The sequence below is a fragment of the Nothoprocta perdicaria genome, unplaced genomic scaffold (assembly GCF_003342845.1).
Source record: "Nothoprocta perdicaria isolate Ctin4 unplaced genomic scaffold, notPer1 scaffold_3, whole genome shotgun sequence".
NCBI classification, from domain to species: domain Eukaryota; kingdom Metazoa; phylum Chordata; class Aves; order Tinamiformes; family Tinamidae; genus Nothoprocta; species Nothoprocta perdicaria.
Genome location: NW_020455532.1, coordinates 1,427,739 through 1,446,019, shown reverse-complemented (window position 1 = coordinate 1,446,019; position 18,281 = coordinate 1,427,739). Strand labels below are relative to the sequence as shown.

The window sequence follows — 18,281 nt, the reverse complement described above, 5'->3', positions numbered from 1 at the left end:
CCCATCGCCCCTTTTCCCTTCTTCTCAAAGAGGGAGGGAAGAGAGGGCAGGGAGGAAAAAAGAAGGAGCGCTGGTACTTTTTACTGAAGATGATTTTTAAACACATTCTCCTCCTAGTTTGGGTTTGCTGTTTGTTTGTTTCCTTCCTTCCTTCCTTCCTAGTGGTGGGATGGCACGGATATTCCTGTCAGTAAGTTTACCTTTGCTTGCCAAGCTGGAAATACAACTCAAAGCAAGGTATTTTTTGAGAGAGATCAGAGCTAGCTGGTTTCCTCGGGGCCGTTCTCCGGGGTTTCAGCAGGTACCAAGGCAGCCAAGGAGCCGCTTCGCTGCCGAGGGCTCTCGGCTCCCTGTGTTTTAAGAGGGATGCGGCTGTGACGGCCACTGACGGCTGCGGAATCGCGGCACCGYGAGGCCAGAGCCTCTTCCCTCGCCTTGGAGAAGCTGCTTGTCCAGTTTGGAATCTCTGCTCCCTATGGAATTCCAGACTGCCAACTGACTGCACTCCGGTGCAACCTCCCCTTACAGTAATATGAGGAGGAGGGAAATAACTTGGTAATTAACTGGCTTCTGCTCACGGCAGCCAACTTGGGTTAGACCCCAAGCTTTTCCCATGTGTTACCATGAGGACGCTACTCCCTCCGCAGGCTGCTGGAATAATCCAATCCCGCACTCCTGGCATCCTTGGATCTCCCCTTCCTGGGAGCACTGGGGGCAGCCTTTAAAGCCACCGCCCTGCGGAAAGGATCCTGCTGGGATCCATAAGGAGCTTCCCAGGCCTGGCACGGGGCTGGGAGCGCCTGTGGCCTCCCTTTCATGTGGCTGCTTCCTCCTCTCGAATCCTCCCGAGCCCTGGCGAMCGGCTGCTCCCTGGCAGGCTGCAAAGCCAGTGGAAATACCAGTTTTTCACTCTGGAGCAGGCAGCAATGCACCAGAAGATGCAACTGCAAATGCTGCCGTGCAGAGGACGGACCCAGCCTCAAGCTCTGAAGTCTCCCTGGGGCCCTTGAAGGCCATGCAGAAAAGCCAGGTAAGAGCTGGGAAGCGAKGGGAGATACTAAGAGTATCACATTGAAACTGCCTTGAGGAARGAGCTTTCTGCTGGCTTCCACTTCCCCCCTCACTAACCATCTGATCCTGCAGGAACCCAAGGTCACACTGGAGTCTCACTCTRTTTCTAGCTCCCTTCTTCCTCATCTCTCCCTTTGCAGGTGTTAGCTCCAGGCTCACTTCAAAACCTCATCCATTTGCAGAGCTAAATTCTAACAGCCCCTACTGACCTCTGTAATCCCAGTCTCCTCCAGCTTGGGACTGCTGGGACGTTCTCGGCATTTCAAGCTTTTCCCCCTAGCCCTTCTGCTAGGCCCTCCAGAAAAATGAGCCCACTTTCAGCAGCCAGGCCAGGAGCAGAGCACACAAAAACTGGGAGCTCTCTGGGACCCTCTTTTTAACACCCTCAATGGCCAGTGAATTCCCTCCACCTACTTCATTATTGGTGGTTTCTGGCTAAATCGGGATTGTTCCCAGGTTCCTTGGATCAGGAGCAGCTGGTCACAGGAGCAGCCTTGGGCAAGATGAGAAACCTGGCCAGCAGGAACAGTGAAAGCCCAGGCCAGCCCTGACCTTCCTCGTCCCCAACAAGGTAGCAAGGGAGCCTCAGCTCCAYGATGCTCCTTCCATGGAGGCAGGGAGTCCTGGGAAGTGCTCACCTCAMCGGGTCTGTGCCTAGTGCTCTTTCTAGTCTGTTACATCCTGGATAACGTGTCCTCAGTGCCCTCTTTGCAGCAGGTGACATCACCAGGTGTGTGTCACACACGAGGAACCCAGCCCCAAATGACCAAACCAGTGCCAAGACAATGAATACTACTGATCTCCAACTGAGCTTGAGAGCATCATCCAGTCTGTGGCCCCAAAGCTGTGTGCCCCCAACAGGCCTGGATTTGGCCCAGTGCTTTGTGGCTCATGAGCTGATTAAAAGCCAGTCTTTGTGGACTGGGAGAACACTTACGAGCAGCTTCATGCCTTCTGGTAGTCCAAGCACTGCCCAGTGCTCCTCCATCCAGGCAAAGACTGGTCGTCCAGCTCTCGCGTGCCGCAAACGCCAAGTGCTGCACGCCCACAGTTGGAATAAAAGTCAGAAACTGACAAAAATGTTTAATATTAGTTTGGAAGAAAAAGTTACCATACTCGCTTAGATGAGAAAATAACGACTACGTGTGTTTAGTGAGCTTTCCTGCTAAAACTGTCCAGCCACTGCTGTGGCTCTCCACTTAGGCCCAAGCAGGGAGGCCGGGCTCCCTGCAGCTGCTCTCAGTGCGTGACACAAAGCAAACTCACTTGGGATACAAAACACAACAGCCGCGGGAGCTGGCGGATGGAGGCTGCGCTCTGCTCTGCGTTTGGCTGCCGCTCGTGGGCCATGGCACATTTCAGCAGAACTGTAAGAGAAGGGAGGTTAAACCCCGATTAGAAAAGGGGAGCTGGGGAGGTGCAGGGCGTGCGCTGGTTGCCTGCAGGAAGGTGGGGATCCAGGTGATGGTTGCTCAGGCTGGCAAGGGCTGGGGTTTTGGCAGAGCTCGGTCCCGCTGCAGGAGCTGCACAGAGCTCCCCTTTGCACCCCTCAGCTCTGACACCTTGCAGTGCTGCCCTTTCTGCTCACYGTGAGCGGGTAGGGAGCCTTCTGCTCCCGTCCACCTTCTCTGCACAGAGCATAAMGGAGCAGGTTTAGAATCCTAAGTGTCCTCGCCACCATCTCTTGGAGGGGCGCGGGGAGCATGAAAAGCACCATGAAGCTGCTCAGGACAGAACAGGGGATTGCAGCGGGGGGGATGAGAATGTGAGACATGACCCCAGCTGGTCTGCAGAGAGAGGATGAACCCAGGAGCTCTGGCCTCTGCGCTGGGAGGAGGGATCCCTCGCTAGAGCAATGTCAGTGTTGGGCAAGCACCTCTGAGGCCAGCAGTACCGTGGGTGCAGCCACCCTAACACCCCTCAGTGCCAGTAATATCCTTGGTGCGCTACCTTCCAGCGATTCCCACACTCGTTGCACACGACGAAGGTGGTCATGGGCTCATCAGAGCTGCGGGTCTGCACCTGTGAAGGAGAGAAGAGAGATGAGAGCCGAGCAGCACGCAGGGCCACGCAGCAGCAGCTCCCTGTGCCTTCAGCCACCAGGGAACCCCGCTGGCCATCTCTCCCAGCCACAGACCATGGAGAAGCCAGCTCTGGAAAGGCAAAGGGAGCCTACGTGTAAAATGAGCCACATTTTTGTTTTATACACAAATATGCACCTATATACTTAGGTGCTAGGAGACTTGCCAATCCTGTAGCTAAGCCAGGCTTCGCATGCCATTGAAAATGTTTGTTTAGATCATTTAAGCATGAACAACGTATTAGCTAAGTGCTATCAACAGCTGCCTGCCAGCATCAGGGACCACTGGGGACAGACTCAGCCTTCCAGCAATGAAAGGCCACTGCTGGGGACTGGAGGCCAGCAGAGATGTCCTCCCTCGGCCCTTTTGCTGTCCCTTTCTCGGGGGCAGCTCTGGAGGTGCCCGTCCACACAGCTGGTCCCTCTCCACACCATTCCCAGGCACTGGCTGCACTCAGCGCTGCGGCCACAAAACTCGCAGCCCATCAAGCACATGTTCCAAGTGCAACACGTTAAAAAGCACTCAAGCCGTTCCCTTTTCCATACCTGCGTCCCAGCTTCCCAGGAACACACTTAGCAGGTTCTGCACATTTCTAGTCTGTTTTGTATTTGAGCCATTAAGGAGCTCTGATATTTAACCCAGATGTGACTGCTGCCTCTGAGCAGCTCTTGCCAGACACACATACTTTGCTAAAAATCAGATTTTCGTGGCATTTAAATTCTACAAGGCACCGGGTTTACACTGAAAATAYGGGCACTCCCTGCATAAATCAGCCAGCAGAACTATGCTGAGGGGTAATTATGGTGATCTCTGTAATTACCCAATGTGCAGAGTCGCAGTATTTGCAGGATGCAAATTAAGCATGTTTTGCAAGCATGCTGCATAGCTAAATTCTGTAATTCTCACCCGATGTCAGTGCTTCGCTCTGAATGCTCAAAAACACCCGTTCATCTACTTGAAATTTAGAACCTYTCTGTCACCAGGCAACATTTGGTGATTATCTTTCCATTGCAAAATAATAAAAATACAGAAAAGCTGTTGTTATTTACATCTAGCAGATTCTGCCCTGACCTGCTCCAGAGCACTTTAAGTGAGGCCAGRGCCCCAGATGCTGCTGATGCAGCTGAGGTACAGGCCAGTTCCAGGCAAGCTGGAGGGACACRGGCAGAGCCAGCCCTTGGGATGCAGGACTGCTCTTGAGCCCAAGGAAAAGCCCTGTCAGCTGCCTGCACATCTGTGCAGTGTCACATCTGTGCTTGCACATTGCAACCCAGCTTGTTCCTGGATTATTCTGGATATTCTGGATATTTCTGAAAATCTGACTCAGAGCAAAGGCACATTGATCTCCAGGCGGCTGCAGTGGACAAGGGAACCAAAAAGTCCTGGCAAAGCATGCGGTTTGGAGCAGCTGCCCATCAAGGAGAACAAGTCCTCTCTTCCTGCTCGCTCTGTGGCTTCATTTATCCTTTACTATAATGTTCCATCTGTGTGTATTGCTTGATTTTAAATAGGGAGGATTTATCCAGCTGCAGTCTATCTACACTCCTTAATTTGCACTTTTAATACCACCGACGTGCCTGCCTTTGTCCCGACAGCCTCTCTTCTCTATACTACCCACTCCCCTTTCTTTCCCAAATCTCCACACTTCTTTAAAGCCTTCCCAGCACCTGTTTCCAGTGCAAAGCTCTCTCAAGCTGCTCATGTATCAGTTGCTGACAGCTTCCTTGCTGGCTGCTGATGCAAAAACCCTGCTTTTAGAGATGCAAATCAGCATTTGCACAAATGGGCAGAACAATTTCTGCAAGCTTCGAGGGAGAGATGGGCACAAAATCAGCAGCACCGTGCTGTAAAAGCCCTGAATGTGCAAAAAGTGACATGACTGTCAAAATTTGTCCTGTGCTGCAGGACCTGACGCAGAGTAACCAGAGCTCAGGACCAGTGGAGATCATGTCCTGTGCTTGGGTCAGTGCTGTGGGGGCTGTAGGAGCCAGAAGACCAACCTGGGTGTAGGTGCAGTTCTTCTTCTTGCATTTCCCACAGGTGAAGAGGTCGGTCTGCGTCCCTCCCGTCTTGGCCATCTGATGCTCCCGGATTGCTTCTTTCGTCATGGCTTTCCTGATTTCTTTCAGCTCGTTACTGGCCATTTCCTTTCAAAAAAAAAAAAAAAAAAAGCAATAAAATCACATCTGTCCACAGTTTTACCACCACACCCACTGCAGGGGAAAGAAGCAACAGGGCAGGATGGCTTAAGGGATRGGTAATAAAGGGAGAAGCCTTTTGTTTCTGGTTATTGCCTAATATCTAGTGCTTTTTCATGATCTAAAGTCCCAGAAGACTCCCCTCCACAGTGCAAATCCCACTGCTAACCTCTTCCCCCRTGCACTCTGGCAGCAGCTGCACCCCGAGCCGTGCAGCCCTCTCAGCAGACCAAGTCCCCACTTCAACCCAATCCCACTGCCACAGCCCCTGTGTGCGACAGACCCTCTCTGACTTCCTCACCTCCGAGGTCATCACTGCGATCTGCTCAGGGGTAATGGCCCCGCACAGCACGTTCTTTTTCAGCTCAGGGTTTTTGGAGTCCTTCAGGTTCGAGATGCGGCTCCTCACGCGGTTTTTGTACTTCATGTCGGTGTTCTTGATGTCCTGGTATATGCGTGCGTGGCAGTCAAGGAGCGTGCAACCAACCCGGAGAACTCCAAGCACTTTCCACACCATTCAGGTGCAGCAGGAATTGTCACTGCTGCCAGGGCATACAACAGGGTGCTGCCGTCCCAAGACAGTGCCTGCTCTGGGAGGGTAACACCGGATTTGAGAACAGATTTCTGCAATCCCAGAGTCCAGGGGCTATCAATTCTTCTGGTCTTTTCCCTGTGCTGGAAATAACCTTTACTTTCAGTTACGCAGCAAGGCAGCCACAAAACGCTCTGCTAACAGCATCCAGCTGCATCTCCCTCCCCATCGGCCCCATATCAAGCAATCTCCTGGCTTATCTCACACCTACCTGCAACTTGATCCCCTCTGCTCCATCCTCCCCATCGCTTTTGCCCCACGTCAAACTCTCCTCAGGAAGGTGGCAGAGGGAAGCTGCATGTACCTGGAAGCAGAGCTGGGAACGGGAAGCAGGATTTTGGCAGGAGGGAGAAATTGAGGCCTGAAAATCCATGTGGTGCAGCCGGAAAGGAAAGGGCTGTGTCAATCACCCCGGCAGGGGCTCGGCTCGGAGCTCCCAGTACCGCATTCACGTTTCCTTAGTGATCCAGGACCGAGCCAAGCGGAGCTGGAAGCCAACCCCGAGCCCTGGCAAGCAGAGCCGCACCGCAATATTCACACAAAGAAAGCAGATTGACCCATTTTTCCCCATTAATTTCCTGGCCTGGGGGCTCCACTCATGCAGGCCCTTGAAAAGCTCCATATAGCAAGGATATATTCTTCGATCTGGGCCGCTATRTGCTCGCAGTCAGCACCAATGGCAACATAGTCATCTGCAAGACAAGAGAACAGGGGGTCAATCACTTCCCAACAGGCAACTGTATTTCTGAGATGATACAAATCTACAGAGTTTGTTATTCTGATTTAGGGGCTCCTGACATCAGCTGGCATCCTGGCCTTTGGTCTAGGCACCCTTCGACTCTTTGGAAAAGGCCAATGATAAAAATAGACAAATCCAGACAGTTTATGCCCTCTGCCTCTCTGCTCGATGGGCTACACTGGGGTACAGGTAAAAAGAACCTGCTCCCCCTTCCCCACAACACACATAGCTTTCCAAAATCCAGTGTATCCCTGGTATGGTTGAGGTCAAGCACATCGAGCCAGGAATTGATTCTCAGTGGCCACACTGTCAGTGAGAAGTAGCTCCACTGGATCAACTAATGGGGCCTGAAAATACACAGTGCTGGAGTCGAGCCTGCGTTTCGCAGCTCTGTGCTCCATCCCACCTTACCTTTCCTTTACAGACCCCTTCTTGCCATTAAACAGCATCATACAGAGCACAGGAGCTGCAAGAGCTTGGACACTGGTTATGTCAACCCATACCATAAAGCAGGGGAAGGTAGAGCAGAGCGGAGCTAAATGCAGCACCAGAGGTGAAGGAACTATTTTTCAGGCTGCACAGAGCAAGGGTTTTGATAAGAGCTGCACAAAGTATGCAATGCAACATATATGTACACATATACATCAGTAAGGCTTGAAATGTGGACATAAACATTCAGCAAAGATAGAAATGATGACTTTCTGAACGTGCCATCTATATTCTCTGGAGAACTCCCAAGCCCACCTGGATGCCACCCTGTGCCACATGCTCTGGGTGTCCCTGCCTGAGCAGGSGGTTGGACTGGATGATTTCTAGAGCTCCCTTCYAACCTCAACCATCTGGGATTCCGGGATTCCTCGGCTGCAAGCGCTCCTGCTTGCACACACAATTCCTAATGCCATCGCCTGACACACTGCCATGGTCCMGCTCAATGCCAAATCCTATGCAAGTGTCCAGAAATGCCACCGTGGCAGCAAATCTAACACAGGGGTGACCAGTGGCTGGACTTTGCTGAGCGGAGATCCCGCTGCCAGGAGGCACCAGGAGCTACGGAGCACATTGGACAACACGGGGTCCCCTCCCTGCCTTACCATCGGCCTGCAGAGCGGTGGTCAGCATTTCTCTGCATTTGTTGCGGACCGCGTCGCAGGTGACGGGCGCTGGAGGGAAGCTGGTGATTTTGGGGGTGGTCGGAGTCTTCGGAGGCTCCTGCCTTTTGTTGGAGCTAAAAGAGAAACTTCACCTGTCAGAATGCCGCAGTTCGGGTCACCGAGAGCACTGAAGGGACCAGCAGGCACACGGCCAAGCACTCTGTTAATTATAATATGAAACCAGTCAGAGGAAACGGTGCAAAGACACATGCCCCAAACCAGCACACKGTGCGATACAGCAGCCACCATCACAACCCCGACACAGGCTCCTCCACGGACTCTGATGCTTTAACCCATTAGGCAGACCCAGTACCCACGTCACGACCACTGATATCACTGATATCCATGCCAGACCACTAGATATCAACTGAAAACACCATGAAGCTGCTGGACACTGTCAGTCACACAAGCTCAGGACTTCTGTGAGCACCAGCACTCGCTGGGTCTGTTATCGCAGCCACACAGCCCGTCCTGTCCCTCCTGCTTCCCAAAATACAACAAATATTCTCCGTAACTGCTCTCAGAAGCAAGGGAGCAGAAGGCAGCACTAAGGGTAATCTCAGTGGGTGCTGAGCTGCTCCTCAATTCACATCTAAGATGTCAGAGCAGAAGAGAACAGCGAAACAGAAAAATCCCCGCTAAGATCCAGCCCTGCAGCTTCTATGCTAGGATGTAGAAAGGAAACGGCTCCTTCAGCTCTGGTATTTTCAAAAAACACATCAGAGGGCCTTTGATTTTCCCTGTGGCTCTGGACAAGCGTTTTGATTCCTCCTCTTGCAGAAGAGCATCCCTGCATGGGCACATGCGCTTCACCCAGGTGCCAGGCTGACAGAACACAAATAAACAGCCCTTCACTTGCAAAAAAAAAAAAAAGAAAAAAGAAAAAAGAAAAAAAGAGTTTCATTTTCCACCTGCAAGCAATTGTGGGCACTGCAAGGGAGCACCAACATCTGCCTGTTGTGACTGTGCCTCAGGCAGGTCGTTTGCTGGAGGGGAACCAGCCTGAGGCCTAAGGCACCTAATTGCAGCCCAATTAGCACAAGGAAGCACTGCCCGGGTTCTGCTTGCAGCCCTGCATGCCAGGGCTGCTCGGGGGGCACCTACAGCATGCAGACATCCTGCCCATAAAGCCCAGCATCTGCACGGAGAGTCAGTTAGCCTCACAAAAAACAYCCGCAAAAATAGCAATAATAAAAAGGCCTATTATGATTCCCAGATGATTTTATAGAGCTCTTAAATCTAAGCAGCAAAATAGCAAACTTTTCAGCAGAGGTTGCTCTGCCTTTGGTGTTCGGGCCATAAAACGCACAGCATTTCTTGGCAGCGTCTGGGTAACATTAATGCAGGAACAGACAAGAAGGAAGAAATGGGGAAACCCACGAYACGTAACCCCTGCCGCAGTGGAAATGTCTCCTTGAAGACCCAAGTGGTTGGACAATCCCCGTCAGGCTGGGATGCRACTGCCAACTTCTCCTCGGAAATACAACTCTCAAGAACAGGAACTATCACTGCACTGTCCTGGAACGGATTAGTGATCCTACCAGGAGCAGTGCCGGAATCCAAGGGAAGCTGCTGCTGTAGGAACGGAGCCAGACAATTTCAGGGACCGATCCGGGGACACTTGGCTCCTGTCAGCTCAAAGTTAGTGCTACAGGACTTCCATAGTTCCAAATGCCACCAAGTCACCCACAATTTCAGATTGATCTGGCAATGACACCCAGCACAACTCGGGTCGAACCAGAGCTGGAAGATGATTTTTTTTTGCTCAGTTGAAATAGACGCATGGGAAATTATCCTGTGAGCTGACTGGGCTTCTCTCTGATCAGAATAAAATAAGAAATAAAAATACTTTGGTAATATTYGATTTTCAAGAAGGTTCTAGCCATGAGCGCAATTGACTTAGATACTTGGATGTTTATATCCTGGAAGCAGAGGGGAAAAATATCAATCAACCAATAAATAAATAGGTAAGTTTTCCCATTTCTATTATGTAATAAGTAAAGAAATGTTCACCTACATGCATGGGATCTCAAAAAGCTTCTTCAAGCAGCTTGAAGGAAACTGAGGAACTTCTGCTTGGAGAGGTCTGGCGAGCAGAAGACTCCTGCCTGAGTGTCCTCAGCACTAAGTCAATGGCCATTTTGAAATAACTAAAAACACTCCGTCGTGCCACGCTCCATCCAGCTACAAGGCAGGAAAGGCTCTGAAATCTCAAATTTCCACCGGACAGGAAAGCTGTTTCTGGCCTATTTCTAAAAAGAAGTCCCTGGAGTCTATTCTAGAAATCTCAATTGCCCAAGGTAGCCCCAAATGCTGAAAGACGGCGGCTCGCTGAGTCAAAGCACAAGGGAAGATGAGCGGAGTGGGCAAAGGGAATCAAATTCCATTTGAGCCCTGTCAGGCACTGATGGCATCACTGATCACTCCTGATCAAATGCGACAGGTTTTGGCCACTCCACAGACTCTATAGCTAGTTATTTATTAGGCTTTAGAAGTTTACAAYTAGACTAGTTGGAAAACAGACCTCAAACACACTGAGAAGACTTATTTCAGGAAATCCTTGTGGTTCATGCTGTTCCTGTTAAGAGAAGGAACTTTAAAGTCTATCCGGATAACCGAAGTTTCTACGTTAAAAAGAGAACAACGCTAGAGCAAAACGGTGGTAGAGAAGCAGCCAAGGGAAGAGAAACTGGCAGAAGAGCAGAATTCAGGCCTCAGATCCAAAAAAAAAAAAACCCTAAGAAAGGCTTAAGAGGATGCTGGAAAAGACAAAGTTCACGCTGCCAGAGAAACACTAGACACGGCCCATGAGAAGGCAGATCTAAAATGCTGCAGCCTGACGGGATATGCTCAGGATTACAGCAATACAGAACACGGCTTTGCAGGTGCCAGCTCCACACGCGCTGGCCAGAAGCCTTCAGGTCCAGCAGTGTCAGCRCTCTAGTCCCTACGCGAGGCCTTCTGCATCTGTGCTCCAAAAACCAAGGCAAGATCCAGGCCAAGAGCTGCTCAAACATTTCTCCCTGACAGAAGAGGCAGYCCCAGCCAAAAGCTCTCAGACTAAGAGGCTGGGCTCTGTGGATACAAACCGAGCTCTTCTGGGCCTCGGGAGCAGCCTCAGCTGAAGCGGCCATCAGGCCCCGAGCAATGAATCAGCCTCCCTTCATCACAGCCCGCGCTTTAGAGAGCCYGGCCAAAGACTTTTTACTGCTAATAAATTATTTTTGTGTCAAGGCAGATTAGTAGCTTGTTTTGCACCACTATAGAATGAGCAGTCTTGTCTCTGCAAGAAGAGCCCGGGTCAACAGCCTGACACGAGGTGCTCGCTCCTCCTCTGTCTCCCTTCCTCCTGTCTGTCCCAAAAAACCAAGGGCACATCCTGTCGTTTAGAAGATACTGGAGGATGAATACATATAGAAGGCATCAAGGGGAAAAGAAAACACATAATAAAGCAGGAACTGCAGCATATCCAAAGGCATAGCACAAGCCAGAAGGCTCCACTGCACATACCCCATGGCCATTGCACACTGAAGCAGGGCAGAGTGGGGCAGGTTGGGCTAACTTTGAATAATTTTGAATTTCTACAGGCCTTGGCCATTAAATCAGATGTCCAAACAAACCTAGCTAGCTTTGCTCACCAATGTACGCAGGGATGTGCACCACACTTCCTTTGCTCTAGGCTTGGCATTCCCTGCGCTCCTTCTTCCAAAGATTCAGGCAGAGGCTTCTCCCTTCCTCAAACTGCAAAGCTGCTGCCTGGCTGGAGCAGCACCAGACACATCTGTAGAACTTAGCCCTCCTTTACAACCATGCATGAATCATTGGCACRGAGGTACAAATAGCTTTAAGGTTAACTCAGCACGAACTCAGAGGCACTTACTACTGGTGAGAGCAGCCCGTAAGTGCAAAGCAAAATAATTCCTGCTTCGTGTCAAGCTTTAGAAGAAAAGGACCTTCTCTTCCCATCAGGAGGAGCAGACAAATGTTCCCACTGAGGTTTCTGCCCTCACCCTGCAGGGGAAGATGCCTCCGCTCTAGCAGTGCGCAGAAAACACGCACCAAGGCTCTTACCCCACCACTGGCTCAGTGCTACCCTTATCAGCCCTACAGCAGCTCCTCCCCGTGCTCACAGCCTCAGGAAGCGGGTACCAGTCCGCATTTTAGGCTGTTGTTGGGACCGGATACCTGGGAGACTCCAGCCTCCKGCTCGTACTCCAAGAAGACCCTCCTGCACCAGAGTGTCACTGTGTCACCCCCGCACACAACTAGGCCACCACACTGCTACAAAGCTGAACGCTTCTGGCTGGGAGGCCTTCTCCACACATTCCCTGCAACAGTTAGTTGGAATTGTGGTCTTCCTTTCCAATGCAAGGTGAGCCAGCCACAGACGCAAGTAACAAAGCCAAGTTCTCCAGCCCAGCATTAAGCAGCCTGTCTCCTCGGGTGCCCTCGGCAGAGTGGCCCAGGGTGAGAAGGCTCCCACCAAAAGACCAGCCTGGAGACAGGCCCCAGCAAACACAAAAATGGGTGGAGTGACAGGAAAGGTGTCTAAGAGAGAGTCCTCAAAGCAGAGGGAATATRGCATTGATCATCTAAATCCTCCAGCAAATTTCAGAAAGTATCAAAGCTATGAAATACAGACAGTGTGAGGATCTGAGGCTGAAAACACCTCTGGAAAGGGTCTAGGACAAGGCTGTTGAACCTTGCMTTTGCTCCCTCCCCTCGGATCACGCTGCTTCCACTCCATGGCTTAGCAAGTGCAGCTGCAGACAGCGGCAACAGGCTGCAACATTCAGGGCATGGCAAGGGACAAGCATGCAGCGGACCTGCCAGATGGGTGGACATCAGTCCAGAGTGAAAAGAGGACTTCTACCGGTCCTTGCTGACAAGAGGACAAGAAAAAGAGGAAGGTTTACTACAGGGAGGCATGAGGATCACTGCCATCCATCATCTGYGCCTGCAAAGGCTAAAAATAATCTCCATTCTAAAGGAGTTCAAAGTTAGAACTATGCAAAAAGTACAAAAATGCAACACAAAACACTCAGAGGAATGTTTTATTAATAATAATAAAAATAACACAAAGCCGAGAATGGAAAAAAAACAACAAATAAGTCATAAGACGTGAACAAWGGCAACAAAAAAAGGAAAAAAAAAAGAAAAAGAAAAATCACTAAAGCCACTGTATTTTGTAGATGTTTATTTCTGCATTACAGTTCTCTTTTTCTTTATTAAGAATACCACACAGATGGTCACTGAAGATGTCTAGACTCCTGGTGTATGTGACCAGACATTTAAGCATGCCAAATTCCTGGCTCACACACTTAAAATTAAAAATTAACACAAAATGCCACAATAAAACTTAAATTATGTACGAGTACCATCTTTGGCTAAAGGGGAGCATTACCTTTGGTCTCTTGAGTTAGTCTCCTTTGAGGACGATGTTGGCAAGGACAGGTTTTTCTTCTTCTCCTCACTTTTCTCCTCAGAAGCATCTAGATTAAAAAAACAAAAAGAAAAAGCAAACTTGAATGCTCAAGACTTCAGAATTGGTATTTACACAAGAACCCTGAATATATTAAGCGTCTTCAAGAGACCGACCAGAGTTGGTCTAAGGCAAACTGTTATCCTTAGAAAAAAAAAAATATATATATAGGAGAAGAGAGGTGGTCTTGGGGCCTCCCACACCCCCAGACCTTTCATTTGCCTCCAAGTAGGAAGGATTTGGAGGAAGTTTTCCTCACCTGGCCTTTAGGAAGGGAGCAACCCCCTTCCTCGCTGGGAGATGAGCTTCCTCACAAGACATGCCTCATCACAAAGGTTTATTTGTGAGAGGCCTTTGGCTGCAGCGCACAGGTTAGATCAAGTTCTCCACAGCACCACTTTTCCAGCAGTATTTCACGCCCGTGACACTCGAGGGGCCAGTAAGGGCAGGCCCTTGGGGGAATCCCATTTCTCACGTTTCCCAAGTGCTGCTGAAAGCCAGTAGCACAACCCTGCAGAAAAGGTTCATTTTTACTGTAAAAAAGATCAGCTCAAGGGGTAAATTGCGCTAGCCTAGCCAATATGCAGCAGTGCAGCGTTGAAATGCCCACCTAAGGCAGGAGAGGAAAGCAGCACTTCCAACACTCATTTAGTCTGTTAAGAAGCAGGGTCTTCTCAGTCGCAGTTTAGAGCTAGCCGCTCACTTCACTTGAAACAAACACCGTGTCATATTTGTTCTTATTCTTTCACTTTACAGAGCTACACGAGATATCAGTTTAAAAACAGAAACAAGGCAAGTCTGAATTTCATTTCAGTGGCACAGGCTCATTGCCCTATTAGCAGGGCCAACAATTCTTGGTTCTGTTTCGTTTTTAACCACACAAATATAACCACTGGGGACCACATTTGTAAACTTTACATGTAGTTTTGAGGTTGGTTCATTTGGGCTGTATCAGCATGAAGATTCTTCAGGCGGAATTACAAGTTTCTGCTCATCAGTGCCCAGCACCATGAAAGCCTTCCCAGCAGGAAGAAGCCTGGGGGAATTTGCCTACAAAGGTGTTAAAATAAGGCCATACCCCAAACACATTCCAGCATATCCCTTGAAGGCCTCCATCATATCCCTTTCCAGGCTGTTACACCTGGATGACAGCGGATGCTGGTTTAATGTACACCAAAATGTGATGGAGTGTTCAGAGCACAGACACCGTTTACAGTTTCTGCAGCTAACACTGCTAATAATATGACCAGGTACATGTTCAGAACTGTCCTGAAGCTTCCAATACTCTTTCCAGGAAAAATTATGCTTAAGGTCGACAACTGGAACTAAAGCCAGAGGAATGCATGCTAAGACATGAGAGAGGGTGCATTCTGAAAAGCTGACCAGCTAAAATGCTCCATCTACATCAATAGATAAGTTCTCTTATTTTATTGTGAACCCCAATCTCTAGCTGAAGTCAGCTACTTAGTAAGTTGAAGCTGACAGGAAAAAAAATRTGTATTTTCTTACCCAGAAGTTTTTTCCAAGACTTGATGAGTGATTTGGCAAGAGATATCACCTCTTCATCTGTGCTCTGCTTCCTCAGTGCATTTACTGACATCCCAATGCGGGTGGACTGCAAGAGAACGTTCAAATGAATCACTCAGGAGCAGATATTTGTTACTGACCAAAGTCAAAACCAAAGTAACAACCAAAACGTAGAGCACCCAGGACCCCACAGAACCATCATCTCCTCCCAGCTTTGCAAGACCAAGGTGACAGTCTTTGGTTTACTCAAACTGATGCATGAGTTTGGCCTCTGCTCACCCTCAAATGCCTTTTCCACCCATCTATAAACACTTAAAGCTTAGCTTGAAAAAATCCAGGATGAATACCTTAGTCTCTGAATTGTTATTCTATTCACACCTCCCCATAGAGAGCATCCCAAAAATCACCATCACAAAGCCTTAAACAAGCACACCCATGATGGCCCTTCATGTTTGCCACTTTATTCTGCTTTTCCCTCTTTCTGAAATCCATGAAAGGATTTGAGCAGTTACCCACACCTGCCTCATCAAGAGTGCATTAAACTATTGAGGCACCAAAGCCACCTAACTGTGAGTCCAAAGCCACAGTTGGGTACTATTTTCTAGATGCAATGTTCAATTTGATGCTTTGAGTGAGGCAAGAAATCAAAGGGAACCTCATTAAATTCATTTAAACATCTTTTCTGGTTCATCCCGGTGGAGTTTTCCAGCTGTGCAACTCACCTGCAGCAAGTCCAGAGTCATGGGCATACTTTTGAGCTCTTTCAGTAAATCCATTGCACCATCCTGCAGAGGAAAAACAGTCTAACRGTGAGAGTGCCTCCCTATGCAGAGTGTGTCCGGTTCCCAACAGCTGAAAGATACACCTGGAATCACAACCGCCCTCTCAGCACAACACTTGTCTTGCAGGAACAATCCTACTGTCAGATTCAGGGGTTTGGGGGCTCAGATTGAAGATGTAGTTCACCAAATAAATAAATAAAAAGGCATTTTAGCACAAGAGCTTCGCAATAACTCACCCACCGCTCAGAACCACCGCACAACGCMAGAGCTACACGCATCTTTCTACAACTTTCCATGCTATAAAACATCAAGTAGCTGTTTCCAGCCTACTGCTCTTGAGCATTGACGCTGCTCAGCACGAGAACCAAAACCAGCAGCAAGGCCGACAACCAGCGACGTTTCCAGGCACCAGCTGTGCATCCAAGGGCCCAGATCCAGCACCTCCTCAGAGCCGAGCGGCAGGGACAGAAGCACCAGCCGAGGCTGCTCTTGGCAGCACCCTGGGCACAGCCAGGAACGGGTCACTCTCTGCTCACCCTGCAGCTGCCTCCCAATTCCTTCTATCAAGCAAGGTCTTCTAACATTCACATTTAGCAGCTCTTTCTAAATACTAACCACTGCAGGGCCATTGCAGCGCCAGGCCTGCGGATTCGGTAAGCGCAGGGATGCGGAGCGGCCGGCACTGAGGGATCCTGCCCTCACATCCCTCCATGCCCATGCGGAGGGGCCATCTCCAACTCTTCACGAGCAGCAATCCGGCTGCAGGGCCACTCTGCAGGACCGAGGGCAAGAACGCCAGGGCCAAACTGAAGGTTTCTACGCACACAAGTGATTTAATCCAGCACAAACCATGCGTTACTGCACCTGGAATGAGAGACTTGCCATCCAGGCAAGTTTCACACCTTCACTTCCCCAGTGGTCACAGATCATGTCTCTCAAATCCAAACATAAGCAACAAATCTTAACATACAAAATGCCCGATTCCTGTGTCCACAGTGAGAAATGGAGCCACCTGGGGCCAYGGCAATAAACAGGGATCCGCTCAAGCTAGAGCAACAAGCAGGTGCTCCAGGATATCATCCTGCGGGAAGAGTTTGCAGATTAGCTGATAAAATAAACACACCTATATGGTTCAGCGCCACATCAAATGCCAACAGGAGCATTCCAGACAGCTCATTTAAGAAGCTCCCTCCTGTGCTGTGAAGCCTGGAAGTAAATTCAGCAAATCTGCTCCTTTCCCATTGAAACATGGGCATTGTAAGAACTGCTGGCAATGGGACCAGGCTGCAGCTYGGCCTGGATGCAGGGCTGTGGGACAGCGAGCTGGGCTTTCTGCAGCCAACACAAGGGGCCTTCTGAGGGCAGCAGGGAGGATAACAGCAGCAGGGCGTAGAACAGGTCTCAGTTTCCATGCAGGAACGCCTRGCCCGATGCAAACCGCTCGGCAAAGCCCCAGTCCCGCAGGGGAGCGCGGAGGGGATGTTTGGCAGCAGGGAACCCGCTGCCCCTGCACGGCTCCGGCGCGGGCACGAGCATCACTGTGTGAGCACCGAGAGCACCGGGACGGAAACACGGGAGCTCCCTGAGGATATGGAGCCGGGGGGAGGCGCGAGGACCCCCTCCCGAGGGCTCCTTGGGGGTCTCCCCTGRAGGGGAAGTGGCTCAGTAGGGAGTTGGGGTGCTGAGCTGGGGGGTCCCATGGAGATGGGGGAGAAGGGGGGTCCTGTCCTGAGGAGCAGCTGGGGGGGCACCAGAGAGGACCCCCCCTTGCCACCCAACAGCGCGGAAATTGGGAAGGGGGAAACTCCTCACATATTGGGAAGAGGGAGGCCCCTCACATCACAGCAGGGATGGGTGCGGGGAAAGGAGCCCCCAGCCCAAAGGGGGGGTTGTAGGAGGGGACCCCCACCCCAAAGGGGGAGGGCATTGAGGGGTGCTGGTAGAGAGACCACCCCAAAAAGGGGGGACCCACCAAAAGGGGCAGCTTTGGGGGGGCCTGGAGAGGACCCCATCCCAAAGGGGGGAGAATCCTCCATGGCGAAGGGGTCTCATCACAACGGGGACCGTTTGGGGGRGGCTGGGCGAGAGGACCCCCCCCCATAACAGGAAGGGATCGAGGCGGGGAGGGACCCCTCCCACATCGGAAGCGGGCCCGGCCGCTGCCCGCGCCCCGCGGGACTCACCGCGCTCTTCTTGGCCACCATCTTGTCCAGCCGCTTGGCGATGCGCACGATCTCGTCCTCCCCGCCCATCGCTCCGCTCCCCGCGGCCGTTGCGCCGCCCGGGGAGCCGGGGCGGGAGGGGGGGGAGCGGCCGACGGCGGGGGGTGCGATAGGCGGCAGCGGCTCCGCGGTGCCCACAGCCCCCGGTACCGCAGTCCGGGCGGGCCGGGCGGCGCGCGCGGCACGACGGGACTCGTAGTCCTCCGGGCGCCCGCCCCGCCTCTTCCCGGCGTCCGGCCGCGCGGCGGGACTACAACTCCCAGCAGCCCGCGCGGCGCCGCCCTGGCCCGTCGCGGGGCATTGTGGGGGCTGCAGTCCGTCCGGCTGGGCGTGGCGGGAGCGGCGCCGTTACCCTGCGGCGGGCGCCATTTTGCTCCGCGCGCTCTCCAGGGGTCCGCGAGCAGCCGGGCCGGGCCGAACCGGGCCGAGCCGGGCC

At 51.3% G+C, this 18,281-nt stretch overlaps 1 protein-coding gene across 2 annotated transcripts; it reads right to left on the bottom strand.

Annotated features, from left to right (window-relative positions):
* Positions 1–2,128: 2,128 nt before the first annotated feature.
* TCEA2 (transcription elongation factor A2) lies at positions 2,129–17,940 on the bottom strand. Of its 2 annotated transcripts, XM_026042154.1 has the most exons (10): positions 17,807–17,940; positions 15,564–15,626; positions 14,824–14,929; positions 13,237–13,324; positions 7,773–7,906; positions 6,578–6,634; positions 5,652–5,806; positions 5,153–5,299; positions 3,022–3,093; positions 2,129–2,438 (listed from the first exon to the last, which is right to left on the bottom strand). In XM_026042154.1, the coding sequence occupies exons 1-10, from the start codon at positions 17,873–17,875 to the stop codon at positions 2,430–2,432; spliced, it is 900 nt and encodes a 299-aa protein (XP_025897939.1). In that variant the 5' UTR covers positions 17,876–17,940; the 3' UTR covers positions 2,129–2,429. The 2 variants fall into 2 exon arrangements, with proteins under 2 accessions (XP_025897939.1, XP_025897938.1); XM_026042153.1 differs by lacking the exon at positions 2,129–2,438 and having other exon boundaries at positions 2,599–3,093.
* Positions 17,941–18,281: the final 341 nt, after the last annotated feature.